Genomic DNA, 16,275 nt, shown 5'->3' with positions numbered 1-16,275 from the left:
GGCCCGCCCGGCGCTTTCCGCTGCGAGCGGCGGCTCCTTCTGCCCTTTGCCCCCCTCGGCAGCTTCCCCCCCCCCCCCCCCAGGCCCCTCCCTTCCTGCTGCAGCTTAAGATGGCGGCTGAGGTGGATTTCGGGGACCGCGAGCTCTTCGAGCAGCTCGAGCAAGAGGACGGGCTGCCGCCACCGCCTCGCCTCAGCTTCGAGGAGGAGGAGGAGAGACCCGAGAAAGCGCTGGAGGAGCTGTACGCGCGGCTGCGGGACCGCGAGGAGACGGTGCGGCGGCTCCGGGCGGAGAATATCCTGACGGGAGAGGCAGGGCCTGCTCCGGGGAGGGCGCAGCGGGGCGGGGAGAAGGGGGGCGCCGTTCCTGCCGCCCGTTCCCTTCCGGGCCAGCCTTGGCGCCTGCCCTCCTGGGGCTGGTGGCCGCCTCCGGCTTGAGGGGCTCCGGCTTTTCCCGCCTCCGGGGGACCTCCGTGAGGCTGGGCCCTGTGCCTTTGTGGGGGAAGGCCCTATCGGTCTCTGCCTGGCAGCCGGAGCCCTGGTGCGTTCTGAAGGACGAGGAGAACTGAGCTTGGCGGGGAGGGGGCGGCCTCCCCCCGGCGGCTCCCCGCCTTGGGCGGCTGCGAGCCCGCGTCTCGGTGCGGTGGCTGGTTTTTTCCTGGCTTCTGCTTCCGTCACTTAAGAGGAAGTTTTCTCTGAAAACTTTTATCCTCAGAACGTCCAGGTCCGCGCCAGCTGCGCTTCAGTTGGCAAAGGAGGTAGTGGAGTCCTTGGGTGCTGGGGTAACTGTTAAAGCACTTGACGCTGGACTCCTTCTTTCTGTCTTTCTAGTGAAAAGAAACAGCTGTATGTTCGCTTTGAAAATCCATTTTTAACATGGCTAGAAATAATTTTAAGCTGTTAAATTGTGACTGGTTCCCTAAAGGGTTCTTGGGTTTGATACTGCAGCAGAGTGGAATCTGAAATGTTTTTTGTATTTTATTTTCTATTTACAAGTATGTGTGTCTCACTGTTGACTTTTTTTTTTTAATGATTGTGGGTTTTTTAGAAATAAAATACCATAAATCTGGTAATTCAACCATAGTGCATATAATGAATTATACTATTTGGATTGTCACAGCTAGCCCTCTTTTTCGTCTGGGGTTTTTTGGGGTTTTTTTTGCATTTTATTGTGTTTCTTCAGCAACAGGTGGATTTGTAAATAATCCTCTGTGCAGTGAAAAGGAAGGTCTGAAACCCCATTCGTTATTCTGTGGAATTCTTTTTAAGTGTTTTCTTGTTTGTTTTGATCCTTTAATTAATTAAAGTGTGGGTCTGTGTCTTCTGAAGAAAGTAATGTTCCTTAACGATAAATTAACATCAGGAACTTAAAAGGAAGCTGAATATTCTGACTCGTCCTAGGTATGTTAATGCTGACTTAAAATGCTTTGTATGCCCTATACATGTTTGAAATAGAGTTTGTCTGAGATAATAGCTGCCTGAGGTAACAATGTCTACCACGTTTTTTAGAAACCTTGTTTCTATGTCCCCGTCCCTGCTCAGATGTTGGGCTTCTAAAATGCCGTTATCATTCTTGAAAAGTCTTTTAGATTTGAGTATCAAGAACTTAGTTTGTATTGCTGTAACTTTATTTATTTGTGTGTATCTATCTGTTTATGAAACTTATGTGGCCTTTAGGGAAACAGTTTTTTGTGAAGTTCAGCAGTGAGAACAAGTACATTAAAATGGTTGAATAAATAAGAGATCTTATTTATAAGATTTTAGAACAGTTTACTGCAGTTAGAAGGAAATGTCTGTGGTGTGGTGTTCTGTTTTGTTTTCTTTCCACCTCACACCAGGCAACCTGCTTTGCTTGGAAGAGGATGATTTCTGCTTAAGTGAATAGGAACTTCTTAAAAGGACAGAAGTTGTATTGGCCAAACCTTCCTCTCTCTGTGGACTACAGACTCTTTGCTGTGATAAAACAGATAGGGAATATGTACAATAAAACTAATACAGTAACCATTGTCTGTGTCTCTTCTGTTCTTCTAGTGGCATTTCAGTGGACAACTCCAAATTTGATGGACCTCTGTTACAGATTTTATTTATGAACAATGTAATTTCTAAGTAAGTACTTTCCAAGAAAAAGCAATCCTGACAGGAAATGGGACTTTTGTTTGTTTGTTTGGCTATGTTAGTGTTTGCCCAAAGGATGGGTATATGTTTTATTCAATAACATAAACTTGTTAAGCTTGAAGGGGAGAAAGGATAATAAGCAATATGACAGGAGGTCTGTTGCTTTCATTAGTAATATCTGTTTTTATCATGAAATGAAGTGTGACTTCCAGGAACTTAGAGTGAGTGTGTATAGCAGTTTGAGTTTCATGAGTGTTGTGGGTAAATAAACTAAATTAAATTTTCCCTGTCTCTGAGTTGATTTTTTTTGCCACACTAATATAAGAGTGCTCTCTAATAATAGATTGTATTCATGGTGGGGGTTGGGAGGACAGGAAGGAAGTTGACTGCCCCTTTTCTAAGTTCTTTAGTAAATGGTAAATGCTTAAAAAAACAAAGACATCTGGCACATGTTTCAGTCTTGCTCATGTCTTCGTCTCTGTATACTTCTTCACTCCGATACAGGCAGTATCATCAAGAAATTGAAGATTTTGTTTTTAATTTAGTTCAGAAATATGAAGAGCAGAAGAGAGGCGAACAAGAAAAAACGCACTTCAATGTTAAGCCACAGGTACTTTAAAACTCAAATTGTTATTAGGTGCTCCTTCTCTTGCATCTTTATAGTGGGAACATTGAAATACTACACTGCTAAATAGCTGAATTTTAGATGTTTTTTCCTGTTTAATTGCAAACCAAGTAACTATCAAACACATGTTGTATAACTATTTGTTCCAAAAATAGAGGACCAGGACAAAGAAAATATCCTTTCTGCCCATGAAAATGCTTCTTTAAAATTGTTCCTAGTGAAATTTGTGTAAAAGCAAAGTAATAAGTTGGTTTAAATAATCAAGAAAAGACCGTAAGGTACAAACTTAACTTATCCTCTTCTGATAGTATTTGGCCAACTTTGAGTATATCTAAGAGTGTAGATGAATAACAGAATCTGGAAATTTCCACTTTCTTCTCTTAGTTTAGAATTTTGAGTTTTACTTTTTAGCATTCACTTTGAATAAAAGGGTGAAATGGCGCGTTTCTCTCCATCTTTCTCTTAGCTTTTGAGATAAGAATAAAGATGTTCTTATGCAGCTTATTTCTCATCAAAGAAAACATTAGAAATGAGCTGTGTCGTACTTTGGACTGTGGAAAGCATTATGACTAATGTAGACACCTCCATCCTACTGTTTAACTAATGTTTCATGAAAGAATAGAAGCTGTGTTCCATGTCCTGTGCCTTTTACATACTGTAGTAATTTAGGAGCTCTTCTATTTCCTGTTATTTTAAATTAATTACTTACATTTTTACTTTTCACGGCAGCCCTCCAGTGTTCTTTTGGAAGAGGACTGTAAAACAGCAAGCTCGAATTCTGTTAAAAAAATTAAAGAAGCTTTTAGTGTAAGTTTTTGACTATGTACTCTTCAATGGTAGGTCTGACTCTTCATTCTACATATGCAATATACACTGCCATTAAAATAAGATCTTGTTAAATTTCATTTATCAGTGTAATAGCAGTTAAGTTCAGCATGTTTTGGCTACATCAATGGAAAAAATACTTACTTGTACAGGTGTGGGCATGTATTTGTAAATTCTTACAGAGCGGGGGAAAAAAAACTGGAAGTATTTCAAGCAGTGTAAATTTATAGAAATGCTACCAATCTGACCTAAATACTGACACATTTCTGACAATTTTCTGACTTTTTTTCTACAGGTTGTAGGAAGTGTTCTGTATTTTACCAATTTTTGTCTCGATAAACTGGGACAGCCTATATTAAATGAGAATCCACAGCTGACAGAAGGATGGGAAATACCTAAGTATCCTGTTTACTAAAACAAGGGTTTTTTTCCGTTTGTCAAATCCAAAGAATGCCAGTCGGTAAATTGAACTCAAATTCTGTTCGGTAGATTGTACATGTCTATTAAAACCGTATCAGTCGTTATAGATTAAAAGTTTTAATGAGTCATTAATGGCTTTTTTACTCAAAACATATATATAAGTATTCTGATATGATTGGCTTGCTGATTTTTAGGAGGCTTATGCTTGGGAAGAGTGAATGCCTTATCCCCATAAATACATCTTGTGACTTTAGGAATTTCCTGGGCCAGTCTGTAATCAGGTTCGGAATGGCAGCTCATTCCAGATAGGAATAAGCGTTCTCCCTCTATAAAAATCTGCTGTTTGGGAGAAGAAAAGGGCTTGGCAAACTCAAATATGCTGTAAGGTGTTTTTTTCCAAACGTGGGAGCCAGAGGGAAAGTCTTTTAATAAAATTTAATTATGGAATGCTCTTAACTTGCATCCATTTTAAAGTTGGTTCTTTACTGTTTATTACAGCCAGTATTTGAAATGTGGGATTGAGGGAAATGTTGGAAAAAGGGTTTTTTTTAATATTGTAGTCCTCCATGACAAAAAGAAATTGGACAAGAAATTTCACAATTAATCTCATCTCCACAGTTTTCCAGTATTGCTTTTGCCCCAGAAAGAGTCAGGACAAGAACCACTTCCACAGTTCATTTCTGCAGTATCTAGTTATCAAGCTTGTAATAAAGGTCATTTCCTAGTGTTAAAAAATTACTTGTATCTGAAAGAAAATTGCAAATTTATAAAGCCAGCTAACTTCGGTTTTCTTGTGCCTGCCTTTGACTGTGTATGCACTGTGCTGTAATTTTACATTTGGAAAGCTGTCTCTATTAGAGTACATTAAGTCAATGCTATTCTCCAAATGATTTGTACTGTCTCCCAACCTCTAGATGAAGGAAGTAGATGCCTTCAGGCATAACAGGGGAATTTCTCCTTAAATGCCAAGTTAAGTGTGGCTAAACTTTCATGTGTGCCAGCTTAGCTTTGATATTGTTCTTTAAATGTACTTACTGCATCTTTCTTTAGAGCTCCCACAGATAACATTCAGCCTAAAATAGCACTTCTGAGTGAAATGGTGTGTCAGGTACCGTGCTTCTAGACGACTGAAGTGCTGCACTCAATTAACACGTCAGTTCGACTAGTATCTGGCATCTGCTCTTCTTTTTAAAAGCAACTGTTAGGAAACTGCTGTGCTTCTGAACTCTGCTGAACCTCTTAGTCTTTACCATGCCAGTTCGCTTGCGGCTCTCTTGTCTTCTCATACATTTTTAGACAAATGGGCAGAGCAGCTGACACACTGCAGTCCAAAAGCAAACACAAGTAGCATGATATGACCTGTCTCCACCTAGTTGAGAAGTGAGTTATGTTTTTGAAACTCTACCAAAATATGTTATTAATAAGATTGCTGTGAAGCGTATCAGAATTATTAGCTTGAAACTTCTGCCTGTAAACAAGAGGGTTGTAGTTTTAGCAAGTGCTGGTAAAGAACAAAATTGGTTATTGGATAGAAATTGTGTAGGAGGAAACAACATAAGTCCATCTTAGCAAATAGTTTATAGTAGATATAGTTTTATAGTTTATGCTATGGACTTCATATCAAGGACCCATCTGTAACTTAATCCAGAAGAGTCAGTATTCTCTTCAAAGCACTGTTAGGTTTTCACTGATATTTTAAACAAGATTGAAATTTTGCTTCATCCAGTAGCAGTTCCTTATTGAAATCTAAAGATATCAGCAAGTTTTCAGCCAGATTCTCTCCCTAGATGGACAAGAAATACAAGTAAAACCAAAAAGGTTTGTATTATTCTTAAATATAAAGTTTTGAGCTGAAAAGTTCAGATGTACACTGTGATTATTCCCCAGTATACTAAACCCTTGAACATACTTGAGCAATGAGTTTAAATTAAGTAAACCAGTGCTGAGCTTTGCAGTCAGTGGGTCTCTTGTTTATTGACTTTCTTTAGGAAGGGCCTAAAATCAACGTGTAAAAACTTTCTGAAGTTTATACTCAGTTCTTCTGTTGCTTGCCTTTTTAGTGATTGCTTTGTCATCCTTGCACTGGTGTACTATCGTCATTCTTACTGTTTTGTAGAACAACTCCTGTCTGACTTATTTTATAGACTTTTAAGACAGACTGATCTTAGAGTTGATGGTATAACTTTTATGGGAGGTAAGCAGTAAAGCGAATTGAGTTTCCAGCCGACAGCTTGTGTGGTCTTCATAGCATCTAAAGTCACTGATTTCAGACACAATGAAGACCAGGCAAGCTTTCAGTAGGAATTTAAAACATAAAGGGGCATGCTGAGTTAAACTCTGGTTTAATTAGAAATACTACCATCTGAACGGAAAGCAGATTGAAGGGTTGTGCTCACGATAAGGGATGGTGATAAAATACTTGGACCACCGCAGAAGGTTTCTGTTTGAATACTATGTAAAGATGAAGAAGAAGACACACTTCACTTTGTCTTATTAGAGGCTTCAAGAGGCTGGAGTGTGTGCATGTGTGGGGGTTACCCTGGACACTCATTCTTGTGTCACCCTTTTGTTTCCACTTGTGGTTCCCATCCTAATTTGGTAAAAACGAATGTTCAGGAAAGAAATCTTTCTCTTAAATCTTGTAAGAGATTGCAATTTTGCCCCCTATAATGTTGAAAATGTTTGCTGCCATGGTATGAATTTATAAGGAAAATTAAACTTGAAGCCAGCTGCAGTGCCATTCCAGGTTTTCAGTGCCCAATTTCACAATATGCATAACTTGTTCAGACTGTGGACCAGGACTTTCCAAAGAAGTAGTCATGCTCTCCTACTTGTTTCTACTGGTAACTGATTCTCAGTATTGTAAAAAGGATCAGACCTCTGATGAGACAAGCATAAAAAGAGAAATAGAGGTATTAATGTACTACAGGCATATTAAATTGAGGGATTCCTTATCTGTACTCTAGAATTAAAAGTATTGTTTTAACATCTTCACTTTCCTTCCTCTGGACATAGCATAAGCTTTAGTATGTATGTTTTGTTTTCATTTGTTGGCACTATCTAAGCAAATGTTTACATATTTAATCAGAAGCAGAAATCCTTCAGTGAATACTCTTCTATCTGCAGCATGATATAAGGAAAAGCTTTTCCACCTTTAGGACAGTAAACTATTGGGTCCGGTTGCCCAGAGAGGTTATGTAGTGTCCATCCTTGAAATATTCAAGACCCAACTGGATAAAGTCGTGAGCAGCCTGGTCTGATCTCATAGCTGACCCAGCTTTGATTAAGGGACTGGATTAGAGATCTCCTGAGATCCAGCCTGAATTATTCTACGACTATTCTATTCCCTCTTAAAAGAACAGATCTCTATTATATGGGATATAAAAGCTCCATTTCTGCCTGGAAGTACTACTCTTCCACTGTAATTTTAGTTCTCTTTCTTTCTTTCTTTTTCTTTCTTTCTTTCCACATGCTGTCGTGTATTCTTCCCCCCCGCCACCCCCCAAATGCTGTGCCTGTGTTTTTCTCATTTCTTGTGTTGTCCTTAGGACTGTGAAATAAACAATGTTCTGTTATTCTATTTTGAAGATTGACATTAAGCAGTCAATTTAAGAGAAGCAGAAGACACCATATGAAATCAGCAAGCAATGCTTAAATTTTTTTCTTTCTAAGTGTAAAACTAAAAATCTAACAAGATTTAAAATAATTAAGTGCATTTAACATTGCAAAATTATTTTTGGGCTTAATTTCTTGTGCATTTTTTAAGCAGGCCAAAACCGCATTGTTTCAATTGTGGTTCTGAAGACCATCAAATGAAAGACTGTCCAAAGGTAAAGTCTACATCAGTATTCAAAAGGCTGCTGCTCTCCAAGAAATGTTTCAGTGTAACTGCACCATTTAAAAAAAAAATATAATTAGATGCATTGGGGTCAGGATGTACAAATGGTTATTCATCTCTGTTGATAAGATTATACTGGTCATACTTACAAATTCTAACGTACTAAATCAGAACGTAAATTAATTTTGTACCATAATGGTTTGAATGTTTCCTTTAATTTATGGAGGGACATTTTTCAGTTTGAACAGTCTTTGCTCCTGTTTTAGAGCTCCGCTAGATCCAATGCAAATACTCTTGGTTTTTTGCTATGTAGTTTTCATTACAACTGTAGTTCTATCACATGGCGATGTGATAAATGCTTAAGCATGCTGAGGGCGAGGAGTACCAGTTTTATGTTGGGTGAAGGAGTGCATAAATTGTAAATTGTCCAAATCTAAACTTTCCAATTCTATTATCTTTAAGCCACGAAATGCAGCTCGTATAAGTGAGAAGAGAAAGGAGTTTATGGAAGCTTGTGGCGAAGCGAGCAATCAGAATTTTCAGCAGCGTTATCATGCAGAAGAAGTAGAAGAGAGGTTTGGAAAATTTAAACCAGGAGTAATTAGGTATCTCTTTTCCTTCCATTAGCTGTTGCACTGCTTTTCTGGAATACGTTTTCTACCTTTGGAGTGCCAGATGTTACTTTCCAGAGTTCTATTAAGTCCATCTGCTACTCTTAACTATGAGTGTATCATGTTCAAATTTGTTTGCTAAATAAAATTTTGTTTAATAAATTGCACAGATATTTTTCAAATGAAAACTCCTCGCTAGCTTAATAGCCCTACCCTTTCCCATGGCACTTTCCCTAATGTAAGGAGATAGATGTTACTCTCTAGCTACTCAAATTGCAAATATATTATGTCCCCAATAAACTAAAAATGCATGCAAAATTCTGAAAATTTTGAGCTTTGAGTGTCCCTTCCTCTCTTTTTCTCTCTATTCAAAATGTTTTAAAAAATCATAATATGGCTGTAGCAGTCTCCAAAGAAATCACCAGTAAATATAATGTTGCGTTAAGTTCCACCCTTCCTGTCGTGATAGCTACAGTTAAGGCCATGAATCAGAAGTAACAAGTTGAGTAAGTGGTTCTCAGCATAGAATTAATTCTCATAAAATGTTTAAGCATACGAGAAATGAAAGTGTTAAAAGTTCTCTTTAATGTCAGAGCTGGTTTTGACTTAAAATTGTTATATCTGGGAGTGACAGGCAACATAGTTTGAGCTAAAACAAAGTTATTTTAACTTAACAGTTTAAAATTCAACAAAATGTTCATAACTTCCTTTTGTCAAAACTCAATTATGGATTTTATTCGAGGACACTTTGTTTTCTGTTTGTTTTCTTAACTTAGCGGGGAACTTCAAGATGCACTTGGTGTCACAGATAAGAGTCTTCCTCCATTTATATATCGCATGCGTCAGCTGGGTTATCCTCCAGGTTGGCTCAAGGAGGCTGAAATGGAACACTCAGGACTTGCGCTTTATGATGGTAAAGGTAAGGAATGTGTTGCGGGAATGCAGTTTTCAGTATGCAGGCTATTTACTGGTTGCACCCTGTTCAGGAGACAATAAAGTACCTAGTTTGTAAGCCTTCATCTTCCTCATGGAAGAGTGAGAAAGTTGTAAATCAAGTTTTCTTTTCTAACGTCATGTAAAAATACTCCCCTTTCATCTAGCTATGATGTGACAATGAAACAACTTCTATAATGATTGGATTGCATAGATGACTCTTTGTCAGTGTGATTTCACTCTAATCAACCCTTGCTATTAGAACATGGAGTTCCTGTGAAACTGCAAGACTTGCAAATAGCCTATTGTCAAATTTCCTCTTCCTTTTTTTAATAAGCTTCTCTTTTCTTATGTTTTATGAAAGAAACCATAATACTTTCTAAAGTTCAATAACTTACTCTTATGTAACTTATAAGAGTAAGAAGACCACCAGCACGCGAAGAATACATTTCTTGAAACCCAACGTACCAAATAATTTACCAGCTTTTTACTAATGACCAACATTTATGCTGCATCTCAGAGAACAGTCCTGATGCCAAATTCTGAGGCTAGTAATGGTACATGAAGAGTAGTAGTACTGTAAATACCCAGTTAGGTTTCTGGGGAAGCTTCATGCATGTATCTGATAGATTTGGTCACTGTTATTGCCTTTGTGGATTACAAAGCCTTCTATCAATACTTACATTCCAAAAACCAAAACCCTATTCTTAAATCCTGTGGATTTTTTCAGTAACATTCTTAATTAGTATCAATAATAATTATATTTCATTGTAGATGATGGTGGAACAGAAGATGAAGGATCTTGCCAACCAAAACGCACCACTTACGATGTCTCTAAGTTGATAAACTATCCAGGCTTTAATATATCCACTCCAAGTGGGATCCCAGATGTAAGTGGCTGTCCTCTGCCTTCTAAACAACATGCTGAGTAACATTAATTGCTTTTAGCCAAGTTTAGCATTTTGTATTCTGCATCTGACAATTTTCTTTCAACAGGCTCTTATTTTTAAGCACCTGGTTTGGGGCTGTTGAGGTAATTGACGTGACATCTGTCTATCTGATATCTGTCACAACTCTTGTGGGTAGGGTCTGACAGTGCTTCTGTGGTGATTATTTCCATTGTGAGACCAACAGGAGCCTGGAAGGATAGTTTGATTTTATTTTTTTTTTTTTTTTTTTTTAAAACACAAAACTTCACTCATGAATGCCTGTTCCTTCCATACATCTAAATTTTGTGAATGTTCTTGGAATATGAAAATTACTGTGGGCGTTATCATAAATATAATTTCAACCATAGAAAACTACATCAGACCAGTTCACAACCTTTGGGAAGCTTTGTAACAGCTAGAACAAAATGAGTCATCAGAAGACCCACATAGTGGGTGCCCTCTTAAGCACAGAGCGCACAAGGAATCTCCTGTGGCGGCTGCTGCTGCTGAACTTCTATTTTCAAAAGCATTTTAACCTGCTGTTAGTAGTGAACTTCATCACTGATGTTAATGCCTGTGCATTAAAAAGAAGCACTTGTACTTTCTTTTACAGCTTTATGTTTGCCCATTTAGTGGCCTCCAAATGTGTTCTTTCATTCAGTATTCTTAACCTAAGTTCTGTCCTCAAGTTTTTTTCAGTTTTCACTAAAAATTAACAGTTTTCAAAGCAAGCCTTTTTCATCTGAACAGTTATTTCAGGGGGAAGTTTGTAGTTGTGTTACAAATGTTGAAGAGTAGTTGCTATGAAACGGTTAACAAGATATTTTGTAAAGGTGATGATGTTTTTTTAAAATTATTATTCCTGCTACCCAATCATAGTGCATTGCATCAGTTGTTTGTGTTCACAGGTGAGAGTACTTTGCTTTGCCAGAAGTTCCTACTAAAGATCTATTTACTCTGATAAATGAGGCTTTTGATGAGAACTTGAGTTCATCTTGGCTTGTTAATCTCTCAGTGTTTCTCTTAAGTTGTACTGTTGTGTTATTAGCCAACCATATGCAACATTATTTCTCTTCTTTTTTTTTTTTTTCTGTAGGAATGGCAGATATTTGGTTCCATCCCCATACAGCCGTCTCAACAGAAGGATGTTTTTGCTAACTACCTTTCTGATTTTCATGCGGTGAATATATCTCATTGTTATTCACAAAAAAATAAAAGTTGTCTTGTAGTTAGTGTAGCCAATGATGATCTCTTGTTTGTATCTTCTTTTTAGCACAAGGGGATAGACTTTCTTATTGACACTACCAGGTGTGAAATGCTGATGCTTGGCTTACCTGTTCTAACAAAAAGGAGCCTCATGTTTAGAACAGATTCCATTATTTCAATTAATATAAGCAGATCCCAATTGTGCAATATTTTATAAACAGTTGTGAAAAAAGGCTGCTATAAACTTTTACAGCCTAAAAACGATCTTAGTTCCAGACTTCCCTAATAAGTGAAAAGCTCACTTACCATAGTCATGATTTAGAGTAATCTTATTACAGTGACTTGAGAAAACACATGGTAGTCCTGTCCTGTATCATTCTCAGGTCTTCTCTAATGTGGCTCTAGCCTAGTGTTACCTACTGCAGAATACTTCCAGTTAAGGATGGAAGATGTATGCTCTACTCTCAGTCCCAAAGTGTAATACTGTATGGAATTAAACAGTAAATTCTAATCCTGCCAGAAAGGGACGTGCAATACTTGAGTTGTAATGGCCTCATAAGATCTAGGTGTCCAGGTGGAAACTTGGTCGTAATCCTGTGTTAGGAGTGCAGTCTTTTCTTTTGCCACTTAAACCTGAACAAGATTACAGTTCTGTTCAGTTGCATTTAATCTCTCGAACTTCTATGTCTAGTTTACACACTGGGTCGCCAAATGATGGTATAGTTATGAAATTGCTTTAAATGTGTTCTTATAGCTGGAAATGTTACCTTGTACAATTTAATACTAATTTCTTTTGTTTTCCTGGATAATTTCTCTTCAGCCAAGTCCAAAATCTAGCAATAAAAGGGCTGCATCTCAGTCAAGGTCTCATCATTCAAAACGACCAAAAGAAGACAATTTGGAGGAACCAGCAGCTGACATGGACCTAGATTCTGGTATAGTTATTCTGCAAAATTTTTTTTTCCTAGTTTCAATTTTTATTTTCAAAATAACTTGCTTTGAATTGAAATGTCAGTGTTCATAAAGAGAAGGCAATGTGTTAGTATTTGTTATGGTGGTAATTAACGTAACTGCTAACATATGCTAGCAGTGTCCTACTGTAGTTGCATTTGGGCCTCTCTACAATAAGCATTCTCTGTTGCTGGGATTGTCATATCTTCCAATACCAAGCAGGAGGTTTCAAGTGTGCTCATATCAATTGGAATGTTAGGTTACAAATTCCGATCTCTTTACTTCAGGTGTACCCTAAAGAAACTTCTGTTATGAAGACCTCCAAATCCTTAAATATTTGGATGAAATAATGTAGGAAGTTACAAGCTCACAACTTCTTAAAAATGAGTCAAACTCACAAGAGGACTTAGTGTTGTTTAAATGTTAGAATAGCTGGAGAAAATCCTGGCTTTCCTTTTGGATTTCCTATGAGGAAATCCTTCAGTGTGTCTCAGTGTGGAATAACTTTGTTCTCAATACCTTCAAGAGTATCTTTCTTTTTTTTCCCTTGAACGGCTAGGAGAGTTAAAATCCCCAAAAACATTATTTCAGTGGATATTAAAACCTTCAGAAAGTTTGTTCTATCTCAGCTGAAAACCAAGGATGAGAAGACATAAGTCTGCTAGTTAATCAGAACATTGGCACTTTGAATCTTGCCCTGGTCAGATTTCGATTCTAATAGATGTCTTTCAATCTATTTCTAGATCTGGAAGTGTCACAAAGATCTCAAACTCAGAACAATTTTCAGTTCCAACCTCCGCTGCCACCTGAACGTCCATCTATGTCAACTCCTCCTCCTTTACCACGAGGAACACCTCCACTAAATTTTACACCACCTCAACCTTCTACACCCACCCGCCCTCCTCTTCCTAGGACTACTCCACCATTGAATCCTTCCAGTGATATTCCTCAGCCGAAAATAGTGGACTCGATCATGGATGAGGATACTCTGACCTTGGAAGAGCTGGAGGAACAGCAGCGATTAATCTGGGCAGCACTAGAGCAGGCAGAAAGCACAAACAGTGACTCTGATATTCCTGTTGATACACCTTTAACTGGAAATTCTGTTACATCATCGCCATCTAGGAATGAAGTAGATCTTGTTGCAGAAGTAAGGTCATCTGATAAGGTGATTACAGTGGAAACTAGGTTTTCCGACATCAGTGAACAGATACCAGAAAATGAACGTTCTATAACTAGTCCTAATCCAGGAGATACTTTACTTAACTTAAAGGAAAATCCTGATAATACAGATTCTGAGGGCTTGCTGGATAACACCATGCCTGCTCCCAATTGTGAGGTTAACGATGGAGAAAATACAGGTGGTAATAAAGTGGTCACAAACATTGAATCATCTGCAAAAAACTCCAGTCTTGTTCCTGATATGAGCAAGTTTGCTGCAGGCATAACACCATTTGAATTTGAAAATATGGCAGAATCCACAGGTGTTTATCTACGAATAAGAAGCGTGTTAAAAAATTCCCCAAGAAACCAGCAAAAGAAAAAGACTTCATCTTAACTGGTCTTCCTTTGTTTCATTATGTCTAAATCCCTGCTTCCTTCTCTCTCCTCCTCCAGTTTCACAAACTTGGATAACCTTCCTCATCCTTTTGTGGGAAGGAAAAAAATCTTGACAAATACAGCTCTGCCCCATTCTTCCTTGGAATTGAAGTCAGTGCAGGGCTTCCGTATTGACCAGGAGCACCAATGCAGCCAGAAAATATAGAAGAATTTTCCCAAATTGCATCCTTCCACTACAGAATAACAGGACTGTTCATTTGTTAAGAGCAATGTACTTGCCAATACATGAAACTCTAAAAAGAGGAGTTTGTGGTTTGCTGTTCATTACTTTGGCTAAGATTTATATTGTCCTTGAGTTTCAGGTGGATTGGTGATTTTTTTAATATCTGTTCTTTGTACAATAATCTATACTTTATACATTTTGCTAATTATCCTGTAGATAAGTTTAATATATTCAGAATGTTTTTAAAAAGGTCTAACGTTAAGATTTCCCACATTAAAATCCTGGCAATTGGATGAAAATAATCAGGGATTACCAGCATTATCTTCACCATTTCAAATATTTTTATAAATTATTTATGTGGGTCAGTTTTAATTACCACTGTATCTTTTGTAACATCATCCTTCATGTAAACTTGCTGTACATACATGTTCATTGTTGTGTGCAGAGGTTTAATAAATGAGCTTTTTTATGAAGATTTTTTTTTTAATTTGAGTCCTAAACCATCAGACTGCTGATTTTTGAAAATTGGATGCTGAAGATAATTAGAAAAACAAGCTGATTAAAATGAGGATGAATGAAGTTAAATATTTTAGGAAGGGTCACAACTATTGGGTTCAGGTTTTCATAATCAAAAGCTGTTAAAATTATTTTAGCTACTTAAATAGAACCTTGCCATATCATTCAATTTTCATAATCTGAAGAATTGCCACTTCTGAAAGCTTAAAAGTGTTATAATTCTACTGATTAATTGTTCTAACACTTTTTTTTCCCCCCTTCTTTTAATTGCCTTCAGAGGGACCTGTAGGTGAAATGACTACATTATTTGCATTGCCAACAGAGGGAGTACTAGATTGACTTAACAGTATTCATTGGAGCTGGTAAAGGATTTGTTTGTCCTTCCATAAATGCAGGAGGAAAAAAGTCTTCCTAGCCAAGTGAGATGCATAGTAAAAGTATTTTCAAGTATCTAAGAAAAGACTTGTGAAGGGGAGATGTTCAAAGGTGTTTTTCGTAAGATAACTTCAGAGACTGAACCTCCTCTTTAAAATTCTCGGCTTTGCAGATAGTACATATTTCCCAAAGATCCTTATAATATATGATATTAGTACACTCTGCATTTGAATGCTTAAGAGAACCCCAGGCTTTTTGTAGTTAAAGCTTTTATATTTATTTCTTTTTTTTTCTCTAAACTTTACAGGAAGGGAAAACCAAAGTGTCTTTATATATGAACTGCTTGTCTTTCGAGAGGCTGAAAAAACTTCTTGCAGCATATACCAGTTCAGTTTGTCTGGTTGCATTTGGAAAGCAGTGGTCAAGGTAAATGTTCATTGTATGTGCTAAAATGAAAGGTGCTCCGCCCCCCCGCCCCTACTTTATAGGAGAAATAGTATTACTTTCTGTAACAGGAATGGATAACAAAATAATATGTTGCTTCCAGCTTCTACACACTTTACAAAGAAATCTCTATTGGGAAGCTTATAGAGATCTTGTACTTTCTCCATGCCTCCTCCTCCCATGGAGTTAAAAGCTAGTAATGACAGTTTACACAAGCCATTATGTGCTGTGTCCTGCATCATTCATATGTGGATGATAATGTGATGCAGGGCATGAGGTAATGATTTCAAGTGTACACACCTTTTGGGTGTGTTGAGGTGCTCATATTTTAAACATGAAGTTCTCTCTCCACACCTTAGAAGATCTTTTTTTAATAGCTCTTAAAAAATGCTGCTTCTTCAGTAGGACATGCAGCCTAAACTTTGCGGGAGTACTTGTGTACTTCTGCCTTGCTTACAGAAACCGCAAGATGAAAATCATCTTCGTATGCTTAGTACCCTTTAGCGCTCTGTGTGTTCACAATAAATTCATAATAAATCACCCTTCCACCTAACTGATCAGAATAGGTAAGTCTTCAATGTTTGTCTGAATTCCCAGACTTGTCACTAAAGTAGCTGTTAACTTTACTGCTTCCAAGATTTATACTGAAGGTATTAGAGTAAGGGTAAAGTGAAGTCATTTCAGCAACACTGCTTTTAATGTAAT

The 16,275-nt window shown here is 37.6% G+C and overlaps 1 protein-coding gene across 7 annotated transcripts; it reads left to right on the top strand.

Moving 5' to 3' along the window:
- The first annotated feature begins 110 nt into the window (after window positions 1-110).
- Window positions 111-14,702, top strand: ZCCHC8 (zinc finger CCHC-type containing 8). Of its 7 annotated transcripts, none has more exons than XM_050906553.1 (14): window positions 111-294; window positions 1,358-1,400; window positions 2,031-2,105; window positions 2,619-2,724; window positions 3,469-3,546; window positions 3,860-3,963; window positions 5,737-5,802; window positions 7,754-7,814; window positions 8,285-8,427; window positions 9,210-9,352; window positions 10,141-10,256; window positions 11,392-11,475; window positions 12,322-12,436; window positions 13,196-14,702. In XM_050906553.1, the coding sequence occupies exons 1-14, from the start codon at window positions 111-113 to the stop codon at window positions 14,008-14,010; spliced, it is 2,133 nt and encodes a 710-aa protein (XP_050762510.1). In that variant the 3' UTR covers window positions 14,011-14,702. The 7 variants fall into 7 exon arrangements, with proteins under 7 accessions (XP_050762510.1, XP_050762511.1, XP_050762514.1 ...); XM_050906557.1 differs by having other exon boundaries at window positions 153-296; window positions 1,360-1,400; window positions 7,751-7,814; XM_050906554.1 differs by lacking the exons at window positions 3,860-3,963; window positions 5,737-5,802; window positions 7,754-7,814.
- The last annotated feature ends 1,573 nt before the right edge of the window (window positions 14,703-16,275 follow it).

The sequence above is a fragment of the Gymnogyps californianus genome, chromosome 16, assembly GCF_018139145.2.
Source record: "Gymnogyps californianus isolate 813 chromosome 16, ASM1813914v2, whole genome shotgun sequence".
Lineage (NCBI taxonomy): Eukaryota > Metazoa > Chordata > Aves > Accipitriformes > Cathartidae > Gymnogyps > Gymnogyps californianus.
Note: the sequence above shows the minus strand (reverse complement) of the source record. Positions and strands in the feature narration are given on the sequence as shown.

Coding starts and splice junctions, on each gene's coding strand:
- ZCCHC8 (XM_050906553.1), top strand. CDS start 111: ATGGCGGCTGAGGTGGATTTCGGGGACCGCGAGCTCTTCGAGCAGCTC. Junction 3,547..3,859: donor AAATTAAAGAAGCTTTTAGT/GTAAGTTTTTGA, acceptor TTTTTTCTACAG/GTTGTAGGAAGTGTTCTGTA. Junction 10,257..11,391: donor CTCCAAGTGGGATCCCAGAT/GTAAGTGGCTGT, acceptor TTTTTTCTGTAG/GAATGGCAGATATTTGGTTC.